The following is a 19,529-nucleotide window of genomic DNA, read 5'->3' on the forward strand; positions in this document are numbered from 1 at the left end:
GAGGCTCAGTCTTCGTTTCCATACAAAAAGACAAATGGTTTTTCCTGTAAGAGGCAGCAGTTCGTTGGGATAGTCATAACTATGTCTTGGCCTTCCCAGGCCATCCTTGGTCTCTCCCTCGGTCTGGGAGATGACACTCTCCTTTACCTTTCTTGCCTCTTCCAGATCTCCTCCTTGAGTGCACAATGATAATTTTCCAGATGCAGAGGTTTGATGTGCTGAATTAAAAATCCAAATCTGGAAGCTGGGATAAATTGGAGAGGCTACAGTTGAATTCTCCACAGCATTTGTTGAAAGTGAGTAGGCAAAATCCACTTGTCTTGTTGGTACTGAGTGGTCAGTCCTGCTATGAGTTTAAAGGGAAGAGCTTTCCCAGAAACAGCAGGATGATGATTCTTTAAGTGTGATACTGTAATTTGTCAAAAATGAAACATCAAAGTCATGTAGGGATTGAGAAACTCTACAAAATCATCAATGTTTTGCAATGGAGTGAAGAGTCACATTAGAGCTGAGGAGGCTTGTTTACTCATGCCAAGTTTTTCTTTAACTATTTTCACTTCTCCAAGGTAATCTATGAGAAGATACAACCACAAAAAAGACATTTTACCCCATCAAATCCATTTATTGAGATATGACATGAAATAGTATTTCTTAGTTATAAGATAAAGTTTAGTGGGAGAAGTTCAAAATCTGCTGTGTGTAGATTTACATGTGTAAATCTGCACAGGTGAATTCCTCTTCTCCCAAATCTAGCAGGGAAAGGATCACAGGTAACATCTTTTAGAAAGACAGCAGGCAGATGTGGAGCTCTGCCTTTAACTTCTCAAGTGCAAGAACTGTGTAATTGAGGCTGTTCAAGACCCAGCTGGGGTCAGATGCACTGGCTGCAATTCCTGCTGCTCGTCACTGCTGTGTGAGGGATCAGGTCTGTCCTGGTGAGCAGCCGGGCACAGACTGGACCCCAGAGCTCTTGGTGCTCTGGGCACCAATGTTTCCAAAGCGCTGCTTTATTCCAGCTGTGCTCATTTACAGAAGATGTAAGCTGTGGACACTGGCAAGATGTACATATGAAAAAAGGTAACTAAGATTATAATAACCTATAATGTAAACTAATAGTATATATGAAGGTTCTAGCTTTGTACAATGTGTTCAGCTTTTACTTTTTTGAGTAGTTTTACAGGAACAAAACACCCCAAGTTTGCAGTGTAGGACTGAGGCAATTTTCCCCGCGATTCACAGAAGCCACCTTTGTTAGGTAACTTTGGTGTCAAGCACAGGAAGCCAGAGAGGCTGTGAGAAGCCGAGGAGCAGTGCGGAGATTTCTCTTTGAAGTGCTTCAGGAGTGAATGTGTTAAATGTTTTCATCAGAGACACACACAAAAAAGGGGTAGACTGTGGAGCTGCAAGAAAAGTTTATAAAGGAGAGTGAAAAGCCCCTCCCACCTAAGAGAGTAGGAAAGACAAAAGCACACGCATTTTAGCAGTTTTTAATGTTTGAATGTAATCGCTGGGGGCAGAACCCAGTGCAGTGGGACCTCCCTCGCAGCTCGGGATATATCCACTTCCCCTCGAGCGCGGCACGCGTCTCCTCGAAAGGACCGAGAGCCCTGCAGCAGCTGGGCGGCACGGGAATAGCCATGTCCACGGGCAAGATCTGCTGCCTGGTGCTGCTGACCCTGGCGGTGCTGGTAGCGGCGGTGACGCTTGTGGTCATCCTGAGCCAGCCCAGGTGCGCTCCCCAGCAGTACCTGCACGGGGCCGTGGCTGCCGACACCGAGAGCTGCTCGCTCATCGGCCGGTAGGTGCACGGAGCGCTCGGCTCACGGCGCTCCCCGGTGTCGTGATCGGGCTGGCCCCCGGGACAGGCACTGACCTCGGCCGGGAGCCGGGTCCTGCCCCGGCATCTCTCCGGGCTCCTGGCGCTCCCCGGTATCGTGATCGGGCTGGCCCCCGGGACAGGCACTGACCTCGGCCGGGAGCCGCCTCCTGCCCCGGCATCTCTCCGGGCTGCTCGGCCATGTATCCCCGGTATCGTGATCGAGCTGGCCCCCGGGACAGGCACTGACCTCGGCCGGGAGCCGGGTCCTGCCCCGGCCCCTCTCCGGGCTGTGCGAGGCTGCTCCCGGTCACTCCAGCCGGGAGAGCAGACGGAGCCTCTGCCTCCGTGCCTGATGCTTACTTGCATTGCAGCGTCCTAAAAATTTGCAACTGTGCAAACCCTCGGTCTTTTGGAAGGTATAAATATTTGTAGTATACAATGCTGGTTTTAAGTGGGGAGGGAAGAAGTTTACTTCTTATGGCGTGATAAGTCTGTCGGATAAGTGACTTAGAATAAATAAGATGCTGGAAGAGCTTGCAGAGAGCTGCAGTCAGGCTTCCACAGAGACAAGGAAGGGAAGGCAGGGAAAGGGGGACTGGAATCTCTGCCTTTTGGGGGTCTGTTCTTGGACTGAAGCCTGCAGCAAGTGTGTCTGCTATGAAGAAAAAAGCAGAGAGCAGATTTAATTGAAATTCAGTCAAGACAGTAGAAGTACAAAAGATATATTTGCACCACTTGGAAAGATGCTGGTTAAAAAAAGTTTCAAGATGCCCAGGCTGTACACCTTCAGTTTGTGTAAAACTTGTCTGTCAAACATTTTGACTCCCACGTTATTATTTTACTGTTCTTTCAATTATTAAATACTTGTATCCATGAAAGCAGAAGGACAGAAGTTTGCATGTGATGCTGGATGCTCCAGTGATGGATGCTGGAGCTGTGTGCTCTGCCTCATGGCTGGGGGAGTGAAGTGAGATGTGGTGCCATAATACCACATTTTTGCCATGTCTCACCTCTGATTCTGGCAATGACGTGCTAGCACAGCATTTGTGAGTAGCTGGAGAAAACATACTGTGGCTGCATATATGTCAAGCTGTGAGATGGGGTTTTTACGTGAAGCCACATGTTAGTTCTTCAGAAAGCAGAAGTATTTTAAAAATCACTATTAATGGAAAAAGAGGAAAATTCATAATTGGATTGCCCAAAGAATCTGCTGGGGAAAACCACTGCATTTGTTTTTGCAGCTATTGTAAACTTTAACTTGATGTTGTGTATAATCAGCTGGAAGATGTTGAAGTGAGAGCCACAGAAGTCTGTGGTCAGTGGACAACTGAGCAGCTTTGTCTAGTTGGCTACTGCTGCTGGGCTCTCACACGTTTCCTTCTCTCAGCAAGAAGCTCCACAGGCTTCCCCAGCCTCCACCACTGCTGCAGCTGCACCTCCAGCACACTTACTGACAGGTCTGTGCTGTCCCTCCAATCCGATGGACCAACTTAAATTTCCTACAAATAGTCTGCCAATGATCCCCACAAAATCCTGCTCTTGCTCCACCTTCCCATCTCATTTTTCCCCCTTTTGCCCATCCTGGGTCATCTGCACATCAGGTCTTGCTCTCTTCTTCAGCTCTGCCAAGCCTCTGGGACCTCTCCAGCCATGGTTATTCTCCTTTGCCTGGGGTCTACTGCTCACCCTCTGCCTTGTGGTCAGCTCTACTCCCCTGCTGCTGCATGATTGCTGCTGCTTCTTGGAAATCTTTGTGCTCATTTCACAGCGTCCTTAGACTGGGAACGAGACAAATTCCTGTGCTGTTCTCCCAGCTTCTACTGTGCATGTTCTTGTAAAAGATTATAACAAAAGTAAAATTGTTTATAAAAATGTTCCTCTGCAAGAGAGCTTGGGACCAGAGGCTTTGTATAATATTTGCCTTTTTCTTTGTTGTTGTATTTCTTTCTCTGTCCCACTGGCCCACAGTGGTGGCTTCATTTTTCTCTCTGGGAAGATTATTGCATGCTCTGTACTGCATGTGATCCTGTTAATTTTCTCACAGACATTTCTGTGCTGTATGTCACTTTTTAAGCTCTCAGCTCTTTGCACATGATGCTCTTTAGTGCTCTTAGCACTAAATTAGTTCTCAGAGCAAACTGCAAGGTGAGAAAATGACTTCTTTCACTGGTGAGGAAGTCTCACATTGCAGTGACACTGCAAGGATGCCACAGCACACAGCCTTTCAGAACCATCTGCTCTGCTCTGTGACCTTCCTGAGTGACTGCAGGGTGAGGGCTTCCTCAAGGCTGACTCAGGGTCCCTGATGGGAGCACGGTGAGATGATGAGCACCCAGCTGCTTCCTGCCTCATCTTTGCTGCATAAGACTTTAGCATCCATAGGAATTTTGTCACAGCAGTAGCAATAAAATCCGATTTCTGAAAACAGTCTTGTTCATTAGGTCCTGCTGTCCCTACCTATGAACTGGCAGTTCAGGTGACACTTCACTTCAGCAACAAGGTGAGAGCAGGGCAAAGCCAAGCAACCCTGGATGCCATTCCCTAGACACACTACAAGGCTGGTCTGTCCCTGCTCCTCCTCACTGACCTTGCAGAACCTCTCTCCTGCTGTGGCCCCAGGCTGTTCCCCACAGCCATCCCTTTCATCCTGCAAATCCCCCCCAGCTCACAGGAATCCATGTGGGGGATGCTCAGAGAACTGGTCTGGTGCCTAAAGCCTTGGAATCTAAAAGCAGCACCTAATCTCTGATTTACTTACAGATTTTACTCTTTAATTAAAAAATCTTGTTTATTTTAAAGATAAACTCAAAATATGCTCTGTGAGTTGTCAGGAATGAAATTACATGATATTCTGTTGGTTTAAGATTCTTCCATTTGGGAGTCTTTGTGTGTTCCTAATAGAATTGTCAGTTGAACTTACTGAGAATAACTGAACTAAACCTCTTGCTCGAGGAGGAATCTTGTATTTCAATGAATGAGATAGTGGGTTGGGGAAAATTCCTTGGGGCCCATGTGTTTCCCAGGCTCTGGAGATTGTGTTAATGTACTCTGGATTTCTGAAATCTTTATGCAACTCCTTGGGTCCCTGCAGAAAGTGCAAGAGCAATCTCCATGAGCTTCAGCCTGTCACATCCATGTTGGCAGGTCCTGAGCTAAACTTCCCCTTAGCCATCAGTGCCCAGCTCTCAGTGCTCAACAAGGTTGGGTGTATTGCTGTGTTTGTTCTGCTGGAAACTGGGGGCTGAAAGCAACCTTGTACAGCTGTCTGGTCCAGGCTAAGACCCTGCCCTGGGAGAAAACTTATCCCTGAAGGAAGTGAAACACTTTGATGAAGTGGGATGGGAGGCTAAAAGGAGAATCAGAGCAGTTTTTACCCAAGGATATGGATTTGGTACCACAGTCCACTTCATTAATTTCTCCTCATGTCAAGAGTGCTGAGGAGTCAGGAGATGATTGCCCTGTGACAATAAGAGGTAGTCAAACTTTACCTTCAACTCTGAACTTCTTGTTCCCTCCTGGAAGAGGCTTTTTTCATCAAGCATGCAAAAAAGTTCTATATTCCCTACAAGTGTGCTGTTTGAGCTCTGTCATCCACTGCTCTGCATTCCTTTGTTTCCCAAATGGCAGAAGCAAGAGCCAGCATAAGGTCAGGGACAGATTTAGGAAAAATGTTAATTTCCATGGTGGGATTCACTGTGGCAAGGTGAGCTGACCTGGCCTGGCCCAGCAGCCATCTCTGATCCCACTTCTCCAGTGTAGTTTATCATAAACCCTGGGAACAAGCCTTCTTTGAAATCAACACCCCCGGGGGGACAAGGTGGTGGGGAGGGTGGGAATGGTGAGACTTTAACAGCCAGAAAACGTCTGCAGCCCTGGGAAACTCAGTTCTAACCAGAGAATCTGATGCAAAAAATCCTTTTCAGTGATGGCCCAGCAGATTTCTGAAGTATGTTTACATCCCAGAGGATTTGGTTTCCCTTCTTGCACATTTTAAATTTGGTAACTGGCCCTTTTTCACAGAAGCAGTTGTTGCTTTTGCTATTCATAAATCCTAAGGAGGCAGCTGCTGTGTAATGGGTGGTCTCCCAGTCCCCAGCCTTCTTTAGCAGAAAATAAAAGTCAATAAAAATTCAATAAAAATATATGGTTTCAGTGTGTTTAAAGGGGCTTCAGGGCTCCCTCTAGCCAAGGGCAGAGCAGAGCTCTTGGTCTGCAGTCCAGCACAGCCCATCTTTGCTGTGAGCCAAGTGCCATCAATCACCCTTTCCAGGGAAGGTGAATCCCTGTTTGCTGCTGCTGGAATGGGACTTGGTTGCTAACACCCTTTTCTGCTCCTTATTATAAGGAAACTCCATTAATGACTAAACCCTAATGTTAAGTGGTAGGAAGGATATGGGACAAAACATTGTTATCAGATTTTGTCAGATGCAGCACTGGTATCTCTAGGGAGACCTGGTAAGGTGCCACAATTTGATTAAGGATTTTGCATTATAACTAAGTTTATTGCAACAGCGATCCACCTAAAGGAAGCCAAGTAATGGGACATAATGGCCCTAAATTCCCCAGGCATCACTTCCAGGGACGGGCAGGTCTGTGACTGGGAGTGAGCCACACACAGGGAGTCACATGTGACACGCCAAGAGCCAGCTCAGTGTATTTTCTGTTTAGTTTCAGTATCTGCAGAAGCTGGAGGGAATGTTGTCAAGGCTGGAGGCCAGTGTGAATGTGCTGTGAATTTGGGTGAGAATGGTGCTTTTCAGGCTTTGGGAAATGTACCTGATGTTCCATGTTAAGGTCTTAATGCATTGCATTGAAAAGTGCACTATACCATCTCCAAGCTTCTTTTCAAAACTGTATTTCACTGCCAAAACCTTGTGTCGTTTTTCACACCTGCCACCAGGCTTTGTACATGTGTTACCTCACAGCTCACACACAGTCCAGGGGCTCTGAGGAGCACTGTCCTGGGTTAGTGTAGCAGTCCTTCCCTCTTCTTCCAACTGTCCAACACACTGTCTGGGTCTTCTGCAGAGGTGACCCAGTTTTTTAGGAAGCCCTCGTGTCCTTTCTGTGGTCAGCAATTAACAGCTTCTGTTTCAGAAAAACACCTCCCAGGGACATTGGTGTGGTGAGTCCATCCCCTGCTGCAAGGGGCTGGATGGAGGAGCCTGAGCCTCGGTCTCCACGTTCAGAGCTACAGCCAGGGAGGCCAAAAGCCATGCAGATCCCAAACAGAAAGCCTGATGTTCCCTACTATAGCTTTTCTTCCCACTTGTCCACATGTCATTTCCTTACAGGCAGTGGTTCCGAGGCATTTGAGGAAACAAAGGAAAGCCACAATCAGCCTGCCTGCTGGCAGCATCCTGTTCCCAGACCCAGCAGGTCCCAGCCATGTCTGTGGATGGAAAATAAACACCAGTCTCTGCGTGCTCTGTGTTCCCATGCAAGCTCTGGGATCAGCTGCACTGCAATTAATGAACTACTCCAGTCTCCCCTCTGGCTTTGCCTTATCTGAGCAATAACCCAATAAAGCAGCTAGGAACCTTCCTAGCAAACACCAGTGCTGGCGACTGACAAGCTGTGCAGGAAATGCCATCCCATTACCACTGCAAGGAAATGACAGTTTTCAGATATTCTTGAGGGAAGCATTTGTTAAGACACGTTTCTCTAACAGAACCTCGTTTCTCTTACAGAACCTCGTTTCTGTCAGCAGCAAGAGGCTGCCTTAATGCTTTTGTGTTCTTTGTGTTGCTGTGCCTTGGTAGAAGTAGTTGAGGGTTAGCTTTCTGTTTGGTTTTTTGTTTCTTTGTTGGTTTTGTCTTTGGGAATACAGGGAGCAGGCTGGGGCATTTTTGTGTTAATAACCCAGGAAGTCACATTGTAGGAACAATGAAGCTAATTGACATGTGGACCCAGTGTTCCCAGCTGCTCTCTTCAAGTTGCAGGGGTCCCAAGGAGGCTTTTTCATGTGGTTCCTCCATTTTGACATCCCTGGATTTTAACAGTGTCTTTTTTCTTCCCTTCCCACCACAGGAACATCCTGAAAAGTGGAGGCACAGCTGTGGACGCTGCTATTGCTGGCTTGATCTGCACTTCAGTGATGAACCCTCAGAGTTCAGGCCTGGGTGGTGGGGTCATATTTACCATCTATAATGCCAGCACAGGTATGGGCCTGCCCTGGCCTTTCCATGGTGCCTTGTCCCTCTGCAGACACACAACTGCTGTGGAGAAATCAGAATCCTGCCTGTTCTCTCAGAACAATATTTTGAATATAAAAGCAACATCACAAAGCACACTTGTGCTCTTAATCCAAAGCATCCACCACAGGGAGCTGTGATTGTCATTTCACAGCAAGAACGTGTGTGTGGAGGAAAGAGCTTTGGTATAAAATGAGCTGAGTTTGCCTCTCCTTCCCTCTCCAAAGCAATCCCAAAGTACATTCCAAAGTCACACAGCTGACTGCAGCCAGGTGTGAGTGGCTGAGTGAAGCAGGAGCAGTGTGCTGGCAGTGTTGGGCTGTTGGTGCCTCAGCTGAGCTCTTGGGATGGCACTTCAGGGCTTGTGCTGCCCCAGAAGCTCTGGCAGTGCCTGCTGGCCCTGAGGTTTTCACTGCTGTCACCAGTGCTGTGTGACTCCCCAAAGCAGTGGTGACACTTCCTGTCCCAGGAGATGCATCTCCACTTCAGAAATCTAAACCTAGCAATGTTCAGTGTCTGCCAGGGAGCCTTTTTGTGTTTGGCTTTAACTCTGGTGTTGTTTTCTTGCTTTTATGTCTTTAACGTGGGAGTTTCTAAGTCTTGGCTTCCAAAAAACCCCAGGGCTTATATAGCTAATAGGAATATCAACAATGAACACTGTAACAATATAATAGTTTTAAAATCCATGCCAAGTAGTTTCACAGAGTCACAAATCTGGAACTGTTTGGGTGTATCTTATGCAAGAGCTTAATTTGGCAGAACACCTATATTTTTCCTCTTTTTTCCTTTTGGCAGACCCCCTATATTTTTCTTCTTTTTTCCTTTTGACAAAGCCATGGAACTTTGTTTCCTGACAACAATCCTCCTCTGCTACCTGAGTTATGCTGCTGCACAGATGTGCCTGTGGCTGTGCACAGCTCAGGTGCTTGGTACACCAGGGAGCACTGTGGGCTCCTGCAGCACAACTGGCTCTGTGGACTGGGACAGGGACAGATAAATACAAGGCAGAGAAGGAGTAAAGTGATAGGCTAGACCTGAAATGCAAGTGTATGCAAGTGGGGTTTGAGTTTTGGGCTTGTTTTTGTCCTTTCAAGCTCATAGAGGGCTACAAATATGATGGACTTGCCTCATCATCATTTGGTAAATGGCTCTCCCAGGAGCATGAGGCTCACATTTTGCTTCTGACATGTCCCATCTGTAGAAGAAGTGCTGGAACCTGCAGGTGTTGGCAGCATGTCCCAGTCCATGTCCCAGCCCATGAACCCTGGGGGGAACTTTTGCTGCTTGGAGAGCAGGAGTCCTGGCCTTCTCCCTGTACTTTCAGTACTTTTAGGTAGGCACTGCTTGGTTTGCTCTAAAAAAAAAGCACAGGAAGGACAAGTTGTGCTGACACCTGGCCCTGCAGGTGCACTTGGCACATCTGGCAAAAGGCTCCAGAGCAGCTCAGCTCTGGGCCAGCAGCACGTGCAGTTCTACAGCTGACTGAAGTGTGATGTTCACCTGCTTCAGGAAAACAACATTATGCATTTCCCTCTTCTTCTTTCTAGGAACAGTCGAGGTGATCAATGCCCGTGAGACAGTCCCACGAGTGTTTCCTCACAACTTATTGTCTGGCTGTGGTGCTGGTTTCCCCATTGGTAAGGACACAGCTGTGTGCCCTCCTGGTGTGCACAGAGCTCAGGTTGGGAACTGAGCACCTCACTGACTTGATCTGGAGTTATATTTAGTTAAACACCCTCTACCTGGATTGCCTTTTGCAAAAGTAACTAAAAATACTAGGTCCATAAAAATTCCTGTTTGGTAATAACACTGGCAGCCTGACCAGCAAGGCAATGGGGAGGCAGCATGAGGAGAAATCACAATGTCATAATATAACTTCTCTCCATAGGAAGTCTGCAGTTCAAGACTGATTTCCCAAAGCTCTCATTCCCCAGAAGTTCTTACAGAGAAAAATAAGATCAATAGATTTCAGGAAACAAAAGAAAACAATCTTGTGTGCTTACCCATGTCCATAGATTGGGGAAGCACGCTGGCACATTAGGCGTTGAGTTGCTGGGCTCAGGCACTCTTTGTTTTAGCAGCACATCTTGGATCTTTCCACATTTCTTGCTGTATTAATTGTCCTTCCCTATAATGTTATGTTTTGGGGTGTATTCTAGTTTCTGGAGATGTTCTTATCCTTGGAAGAGCCTGAAGAGAAATCAGGACCAACTCTTGTTGGAAGGGACAGCTGGAGTTCTGCTCAAAGCAGGGTGATGTCAGATGTTGCTGAGGCTGCCCAGAATATTGGCCTGTCACACTTTTTAATTTCTCCAGGGATAGAGAATTTCACTGCTTCCCTTGCTCTGGTGTTTGCCCAGGCCCCATGAGTGCCCTTTCTCCAGTGTCCAGCTGCCACCTCCCTTGCTGCAGCATGTGCCTGTTGCCTGTTACACTTTCAGCACACCTCAGGCCTGGCTCCAGTCTCTCTACACCCCTGCTGTTCAGTAACAGGGAAACACATGAACAGGAAAATAAACAAGCCAAGCCTGCTTTTAGAAGCCTTGGTTGCCTCTACCAACTCAGACTTCGATTGGAGAGCTTTCAGAGAGGTGGAACCCCCAATCCAGAGACATAGGGGGTGTGACACTGCTGTGTGCTCCTCAGGTCCCCGCTGGATTGGCGTGCCCGGAGAACTCCGTGGGTATGAGGAAGCCCATAAGCGACACGGCCGCTTACCATGGAAAGCCCTCTTTGAACCAACCATCAAGCTTCTTTCAGAGCCACTTGTTGTTTCTCCAGTTCTGGGGAAAATTCTCAATCACCCAGCCTTCTCTGAACCAGGGAAATACCTGTGGTAAGACCCATGAATGAAACTGCAGTGTGAGGGCCATTGTTCCCTCAGTTTCAGACCCTTTCTCTGACATGCTGACGTGGAGCACAGGCTGCTGCTGTGGTTTGTGCTCAGAGAATACTTGCTATGGAGTGGGAGAGAATCACAAAAGTGGGTTTTTAAAAGAGGCTGCAGTGTAGCACTGCAGTGGAAAGTACACAGCATATATAATCCAGACCAGATCCTGGTAGGAAAAAGAGATCATTGGCCCTGGGCAAGAACAAGCTCATGCTGTAAAACTGATGAATGTTCTTCTTTAACAGCCCACTGCTATGTGATGGGGAGAGATTTCTGAAGCCTGGCGACACTTTCCGGTGGCAAGCGCTGCAGCGAACGCTGCAAGCTGTGGCAGAACACGGAGCTGCAGCGTTTTATGAGGGAGAGATAGGAAGGGCCCTGGTGGAGGACGTCAGGAAGGCTGGTGAGTAGCAGCTACAGGTAGCCCTGATACATAGGCCTTTCTCCCAGCCATCAGCTCACAGTGAACCTGTACCAGGGGAAAGCCAACACATGCCATTTGCTTGTCACTTGGGGTGGTACCTGACATGGGAACAGACCACCTTTCCCCAGTTCCTACAACACAGACCCAGAAGCAGGGCTGAGACCACCCTCTGTTCTGGCCTTTGCCAACAGTGCTCATGCACTCACCCCTTTGACTCCTTTAGTCCTTGTGACATCCTGGGGCTTGGCAGCACACGAGGATGTGTGAGGGCAGTTCTGTGCTGGGTGGAAGGAATTTGGGCTGTATGGGACAGCTCTACACAAGCAGGCAGCTCTGATGCAGGCAGCCCCCAGCACCAGTACAAGTTGCTGTGCTAATGGCAGCTCCTGGGTCTCTGTTGAAGGGTCCAGTCTCTCTCTGGAGGACCTTCGGGCATACAAAGCAGAGGTGACCTCAGCTCTGAACATCACCCTGAACAACCACACCAAAGTATTTGCTCCAGGACCACCCATGGGAGGTGCAGTGCTCATGTTCATCCTCAAGGTATTGGAAGGTAAATTCCTAATGGAAAAGGGTCAGCAAGAGGTTTTCAGAAAGCGTTACTCCAGAATGATAAAATGCAGTGGGCAGAAATAGAGTTTTTGAGCCAGAACGGGGCCCAAAGCAGCAGTATGACCATGCTATGCAGTAGGAGGAAGAACTGGTTCACTTGTACAGTGGGTCAGCATCACGACAGCTGCTGCAAAGGCCAAAAGATGCATGGCTTTCCCAATGCTTCAAAAGAAATTGAAGTCACAGTGAAAATCAGTACTTGGTTGTTTCTGTATCCACATCCTCCTAAAACATAGGGGAAACCTGATAAGATCTGGGGTGGGAAGAGGAGGGTCCTTTCAACCTTTGCTTTCTTTTACACTTGAAAAAACATTGTATTGGGTCTATCAACAAAATTATTTCATCCTGCTCCACAGAGTATAAATTCCATAAAGCATCACTGTCAACACCTGAGGAGAAGGTAGAAACCTATCACTATATTGCAGAAGCCCTGAAGTTTGGCAACATGCTAAGACCCCACATGAGCGACCCAGCCTTCTCTGAAGCTCAGGTGAGCTCCATAGTGTGTTGGTACAGTGCTACAGCACTGAGCAATGCTCTGACATGCTCCTTCTTTGCAGCCTGGAAGGAAAGAAAATACTTAGAGCTGCTACTGAAGAGCAGTGCAGCTGAGTTGGCAAGGGCAGAGGCAGGATCAGGCTGTTTACTCTGCAGCTTCAGCTGCAGGCTGGCACTCATGTGCCTGACAAAGGGTGGGCACATGCTCCTGCCAATGATGAGGTGCTGAGCTTGGTCCATTTTCTGGGATGAGAGTGGCCTGGGGTTGAATGCTGCCACTCCAGTGCCCCAGACTCTGACTACTGGGGCTCAGTTCCTGAGCCCAAAGACGGGTTTGTGCTTTGGTGACCAGCTCAGTGTCCTTGCTGTGCTGGCAGGTACCTGTGGGGACCCTGTTGTCTGACCAGTTTGCTGAGTCTGTCAGGCAGAGGATAGATAAGCGTGGTGACCACCCACTGAGCCACTACAGCCTGCTGGAGTCCCTCTACAAGGACAAGCACAGGAGCATGGGCACGAGCCACATCTCTGTGCTCGCTGCAGACGGCAGCGCCGTGTCGGCCACCAGCACCATCAACTACCCGTGAGTAGCCCGGGGTTGGTAACAGAGTCACACAGGCCACGTGTCAGGTTCCCAGGGGAGCTGCAAGGGCTGGCTACCAGAAATGCAAAACCCCTGGGTTTCACTGGTTTAAGCAGCTTCTGAGCTGTTAGTGCCTTTTCCATGTGACGGCAAAGATCTGTGAGCATCAACTCCAAGGGCCGTCATAATTCAGGAGGATGCAAGGACTTGCTGAGGTTCTTGTTGAATTTCTGTGGCACCAGTAACAGGGAACTTGTCTCTGTCACTAGCAGCAGCACAAATTCCTTTTGGACACCCTCACTGCGACACTTGCAGGCTGGGAGGAGACAGAAGTTACTCACAGGGTGCTATGAGCAGTAAATGTCATCCATAACAGGAGAACCCTGAGCACTAAAAGGCTTCATCTTTCCTCCCTGCAGGTTTGGCTCCTTTGTGTATTCTAACCAAACTGGGATAATTTTAAATAATGAACTTGCTGACTTCTGCATAGCAAACAGAAGCATTAAACCAGGTGAGCATCCTCATCCTGAATAAAGCACAGGACCAGGGGATGAATACACAGGCTGTCCAAGTGGCCAGGGACAACCTGTAAACTTACAGGTGTTCTTTCCCTTCCCAGATCTGGGTGAGAGCAAGTTTATTCAGACTAAAGAGGGTAACGCCTTGTAGTGTGTCTGTGTCTACTCAGATATCTCCTTGTATGGGAATACAGGAGTTTTGATTTCTAACCAGAGAAATCAGAGATCAGAGATAAAAAAAAATGCTGAAGATGATCACTGGCTGATGGGAAGGGGAGGGAAGAAGTGGAGAAACTACTGCTAAGATAAGCCTGCTGATATTTTAGGCTCATCTGTGATTCTAAATATAGAGCTGCTACAGGCTTGCACCGAGCTCTGTGGCACAGCAGTGTTGGGGCAGACATGGCTCTGTGCCATAAGCTGTCCCTGCTGCATCCCCCTCAGCCTGCTGGGAGAGGACACTGGTGCTGCCGTGGCAGATTTCTGCTGAGGGTTCCTCATCTAGTTGGATGAGCTGCAGCAAGTCCTGAATACTTGTAGGATGCCCTGTCCTGCATCAAGAGAAGCTTGTTTAGCTTGTGCCAGAAAGGTCCCAGTTTTTTGGGAGGCAGGCTTTCAGTACAAGGAAAATTTTCTGGAAGTCTTGAGCATCTTGAGGAAGGAACAGCAGCTTGTTTTTCTGTGGGAGAGAAATAAAAGGCAAGGTAGATGAACCTGTGTCCCTCCTACCCTATTTAGAGCCACATGGAAAGAATAATATCTCTGCTTCTGCTTAGGAGAGAAGCCTCCCTCAGCAATGGTGCCTTCCATCCTCATCTCCAAGTCAGGAGACATGCTGGTGATTGGAGGAGCTGGGGGGGGCTGGATTATCAGTGCTACCACCATGGTAAGTGAAACCCACAGCAAGCTGCAAGTTTTTTCAGCCCTCCCAGATTTCTAGCCATGATCAGTCCCTACTCACCTCTCCTCAGATCTTGACTGTTTGGTGCTTTTGTTTATTTGCAATTTAGAAGTCACTAAAAGCTGAGACTGTGGGCCAGGGAAAGCATTCTGGGAAGTATTATGTGCTCATCCTATTCTTTTACTTGCCCCAGGCATCTAGTATTGGTCACCATGAAAGCAGGACACCAGGCTGGAAGGGCTCAGTGCAGCCTGGGTTGCACAGCCCAGGTTTTATGTCTGCTTGGGCAGTGTGGGATTTGTTTTATTGCAGGCGATTATAAACAAGCTGTGGTTTGGTTATGACTTGGAAGATGCCATTTCAGCTCCTGTCATGCACACCCAGGGTGACAGTGTCCTGTTTGAAGACTCTTTCAGCAAGGTGAGTGGCCCTGGTGGGGAGCAGCTTGCTCCTCTAACTCTCCTGGGTAACCTTTATTTCCTTTATTTTGCCTCTGGCTCAACTTAAACCTCAATTCCTCAACCAGGCTCCACACACACAATCCTACAGTTTCACACATGGCAATGTAATGATCTCAGGCCCCTGTCCCATTCACTCAATTTCTTCTTCTTTCTCACTACAGGATGTTAGGACCGGCCTGCTGGGAAGAGGACATAAAGAGAAGAAAGATAAATTTGCAATGAATGTAGTACAGGGAATTTCCAAGGAAGGAAAATGCATCTCTGCTTATTCTGATAAAAGGAAGCTGGGGAAGTCGGCTGGATACTAGTGTGAAATGCCATCACAATCCACAAAGCCACAGGAGATTCAGAACATGCTTTGCTTGGATATGCCCATAATTTCCTGTTCTATCAGGATGTCTCCTGGAGCATGGGCACAGCCTGTGATTACATCTAATTCCAGCAGACTGCAGGTCACCCTCAGGCAAAACAAGGAGAGGTCAGCCAACCTTGTTTAGAGCTGTACCTTTCATTACTTATGTGATACACAGAGAACATATTTCTTGAGCACATCCGTTACTCAGAGTGAGAGAATACAAGGTGTGAAAGGAAAATTGATCCAAACCCCACTGAGATCACTGTGAAATAGCTCAGCTGTATCTTCCATTCCTGATGGAATCTTAGTTTCTTTCAGGCTGCTCCACAATAAGCTTATTTCTGGGGCTCAGCAATGTGAAATACATAACTATTTTAGTCATGAAGAAGAAGAGTCTGTAAGATCAGGATTTTAAAATCTGAAGCATTCAGGCTTAGAGTATGGATTCGGAAAGGGAAGAGATCAAAATTCCACACTCTCCCTCTCTTTTCCCATCCAAAGAAGCCCAGCTTTTCCCCAAGGTGGCAGATGAAATCACACCATGGCACAAGTGCTGGCCTGCCTGCTGCTCTCTGCCTTGGGGGTGCAAAACTCACCCAACCACAAGCTCAGGTAACTGCACAACACTTCCTCCAGCCCTGCACACAGTGACTCTGAGAACAGCCTCCCATGGGGGTATGTGATTTCTCTGCTCCTGGGATCAACAGGCTTCAGCTGAGCTCCCTGGGGATGCCTCTCCCTGTGGTGAGATGGGTGCCAGTCTGTGCCAGTTCCTCAACACCGGTGCACCATTTAGGAAGGCAGTGGAAATGTTGCTTTTGGAAACTTTAGATCTTTCTTCAAATTGGAAAGTATACGTGACCAGGAGATGTCATTTGTAGCCTTGAGCTCAGCCTGCCCAGCATCCACCATGACTGCTGAGAAGTGATGCAGCATTATCAGAAATTTAGCAGAATTCTCCCATATCCTACATGCTCCAAAACCCTGTTTATCACAGCCTGTTGTCTCTAGTGTTCCTTTCAGACCACACAGCGGGCATTGTAGGACTCTAAGAACTATCACAGAAAGAGAAAACTTTCAGAGAAGAGACATGAATGCAAAAGGTCCTGGATTTTGCACCTGGATGCAAAAGGTCTTTTGCAGTTAATCCATAGCCTTGCCCTGCTCAAAATGGCCAAGAGAATCAAACATTTATGAAAATAAAACCTAAAACCCAGAAAACCCCCAAAGTTCTTCAAATATGCAGGGTCAAATTCCCAGAATCCTCCAAAATTCCATTTTCTGAGAGCATCTGAGCCTGACTGCCCTATGGACAAAATCTTGTGTGTGTGTCTGAAAGAAACCAGAGCCAGGCACTTGCAGAGCCCGCCCCCTCACACACAGAGCCCATGGGACTCCTAGTTCTCCAACAAAAAGAATTCCTGTGTAAACATAACAAGCACACACTATTAAAAAACACAAATTAAAACAAGGCCAGCTAGACTTTACGCCAATGTTTTTACCCACAAAGCCTGTCCAATAAAGCCATCCATTTACTGAAATGTCAGCCTTTACTTACATTTTAGTGATGGTCCAAGTGAAGCTGACCAGAGCCAGATGTGTTTTCCTTCAGAAGTTGTACCCCAAGGACTGCAGCACAGCCCTGGCTGTAGCAAAAGCACTCAATCACCCAGCTGGAAATCAAGTTATTCATGGATGGAGCCAGCTCCCACTGCCCTGCCCTCTCCTTGTCCAAGTGGAATTCATCTTAAATCCCCCAGTTCAGGAAGAACTGCTGGATTCTCCATCAGAGCTGCTCACTCACACTGTGGAAGTGGCCTGGCACCCTGTGAGGTAGCAGCACAGTGCTGGTGAATGGGAAAGGAAACAGCTCCACAAGCTCTTGAGGGGCACTTTTATGTTGACTTGGAAGGGGCTACATTGACTATGACCACCAAAGAAACCAAATCTGCCTAATTTGCTGAAGTCTTCTGCCTTGATTAACTCCCTTGCCCCAGCCAGCAGTTCCTGGGTGCATCAGTGGTGGGGTCAGGAGTAGCAGCTGACAGAGCTGTGCAGGGGAAGCACTGGCAGGCACCAGACACCATCTGCAGCTCCAGACACACAGCCCAGGCCGGATGCTGTCTCTGGCAAGATCCGGGGTTATTTCCAGCGAACCCCACTGAGCTGAAAATTTACAATCAGCAGCTGAGAGTGGCTCTGGCTGGAGACAGGGAGAGAACTCCCAGCTTTGCTATTAGGCTTCAGGGCCACCTTCAGCAGTTCTCTGGTCCCTCTCCATCATGACACCAAGTAACTAAGTCTTCCATTACCTTTGCTTCTGACACACCTTAGGGTGAAGCACCCTGCAGTACTCCAGTCTATCACCTTTCCAGTGCAGTAGTATCACAGCTACTTCCCACCACAAAAACATGGGAATACTATCTGTAGTCCAGTACTCACTGCAGTTTTACTGCTTTGCTATTTGCAAGTGAGCCAGTGAAGCAGTTAAAAAACCCATCACAGGTTTAATTTGCAAGACAGAAGGGAATGGGGGACTTCCAGTCCTGCAGTCCCTCCTAGCAGAATACCTGGTGAAGCTGAGATTGTACCTGCTTTGGCACCTCTGCACTTGCCCTGCCACCTCCTCCCTGCTGCTGAAATCTGTTTGGGTCAAGAGCTTCTTGGTTTGGTCTCTCCACATTCCTGTTCCTCCCAACAAGAGAGCATTATTTTTGTACTGAAATCAACTTTCATGGACTTCTAAAGCATAATCATACAGAGGCTGCTCTATTTTCTAATGAAGTATTTAAGTTATACTTTTAATAAAGCGTTTTTAAATCTGTCTGGGATTTTCTCCTCTACACCTGTTGCCTACTCCATCACACAAGCACAGAAGACTCCATGCAGGTGTTTCCAGCAGTGCCACTTGTTCATTCTGGAGCCTCATATGCTGCTAGAGAAGCTGAGGAACAGTGCAGCTTGTGCCACTTGTCTCTCACGGCTGAGTTTTGTTCCCTTGCAGAGGCTGGATAGTTGCCAAAAGAAATTTGTGCTAATGTCAGATTGAAGAATAGGGGCAAAAGGTGAACCTTCCAGCTCATCATCTGAATTGCCTTTTAATGGTACAGCTTCCTTTCACATCAGCTGGAATCAGTCATGGGATGTGTCCTGTTCTCTGTGCCCTGCACCGGGGCAGGCAGCCCACACCAACACACAGTGCACACCCAGGAGCAGGGCCAGGTGGTTGCATTCAAAAGGTGAGACCTCAGAGACCATCTTGTTCTGACCCTCCTCTCATGGGCAGGAATGTCACTCACTAAACCCAGTAACTCCAGGTGCCATCCAACCTGTCCTTGAACATTTCCAGGCATGGGACAGCCAGGGTTTCTCTGGGTAAACCTCTGCCAGGGCCTCGCTGTTGTCACAATCAGGAATATCATCTTAGTATGTAACCTAAATGTACCCTTTTTCAGTTCAAAGGCATTCCCTCTCATCCTATCCAGAGGATTTTCCCTGCAGCTGAAACATCCCATAAACTGAGCAGCCTGGGGTGTGCAGTTGGAGGTTTAACAGCAGGAACCACTGCCTGACATCTGGCTGTTGATACACAGACAGCCCCAGCACAGGGTGAGTGAGATGTGGTCCCCAAGCAGGTGGCAGAAGTGTCTGCTCTGTGTACATCTATGTCCAAATGAGATGCAGATAATTACAGCTTGCAGAAGTATCCACAGCTTTTTAAAAACATAGGGTATAAGTGCAAGCTGTAGCCCAGTTTAACAAATCCTCCTCTGCAGCTGTAGCCTAGTTAAACAAATCCTTCCTTTTCCTTCCTTTTTTCCCCCCTACTGCTAAAAAACAACCAACCAAATTTGACTTCTGCAGAGTCAAGAATTCAAATGCATTTGTATAAGAACAGTTGTAACTAGGAGTGTTTTAAGCTTTCCACAGGGGAAGCTTTTTAACACAGGTTATAAACAATAGAGGAATTTTCTGACTAGCAAGAAGAAATTCAGGAACATAAGAATAACTGCTGCACCACAAACTGTTAGATGCAGCCCAGCAGCAGCCATTCAGACCTGTATCAGAAATCAGGGTTGTCCAACAGGCACTTCCCAGAAATTTGGACTAACTGTAGTGACTGTAAGATTCCAATAAGCTTATTTTGCTGTGCAGTAATTTTCTTTATTTCCCAGGTCACATCTAGCCAAGAAAGAATTTAGCTAGTCCCAATTGCAAAGCCAGCCTGACATTGAGGAACACCAGAAGTGGAATTACAAGAAGTGGAAAAGTGAAAG

At 47.6% G+C, this 19,529-nt stretch overlaps 1 protein-coding gene across 1 annotated transcript; it reads left to right on the top strand.

The window, feature by feature from the left end:
- The first annotated feature begins 1,439 nt into the window (after positions 1-1,439).
- Positions 1,440-18,076, top strand: GGT5 (gamma-glutamyltransferase 5). Its single transcript, XM_021549883.4, has 12 exons — positions 1,440-1,798; positions 7,850-7,980; positions 9,561-9,650; positions 10,660-10,849; positions 11,149-11,306; positions 11,731-11,880; positions 12,296-12,429; positions 12,815-13,017; positions 13,437-13,528; positions 14,312-14,421; positions 14,749-14,856; positions 15,059-18,076. Exons 1-12 carry the CDS (start codon positions 1,491-1,493, stop codon positions 15,203-15,205), a joined length of 1,821 nt encoding a protein of 606 aa, XP_021405558.4. The 5' UTR covers positions 1,440-1,490; the 3' UTR covers positions 15,206-18,076.
- Positions 18,077-19,529: the final 1,453 nt, after the last annotated feature.

Source organism: Lonchura striata, chromosome 15, assembly GCF_050655825.1.
Source record: "Lonchura striata isolate lonStrDom1 chromosome 15, ASM5065582v1, whole genome shotgun sequence".
In the NCBI taxonomy this organism is placed as follows: domain Eukaryota; kingdom Metazoa; phylum Chordata; class Aves; order Passeriformes; family Estrildidae; genus Lonchura; species Lonchura striata.

What these genes read in the sequence shown, in the direction of transcription:
- GGT5 (XM_021549883.4), top strand. Translation starts at nt 1,491, where the DNA reads ATGTTTGAATGTAATCGCTGGGGGCAGAACCCAGTGCAGTGGGACCTC. An exon ending in GAACCAGGGAAATACCTGTG is followed by an intron (nt 10,850 to 11,148) that starts GTAAGACCCATG and finishes CTTCTTTAACAG; the next exon opens with CCCACTGCTATGTGATGGGG. An exon ending in GGAGGACGTCAGGAAGGCTG is followed by an intron (nt 11,307 to 11,730) that starts GTGAGTAGCAGC and finishes TCTCTGTTGAAG; the next exon opens with GGTCCAGTCTCTCTCTGGAG.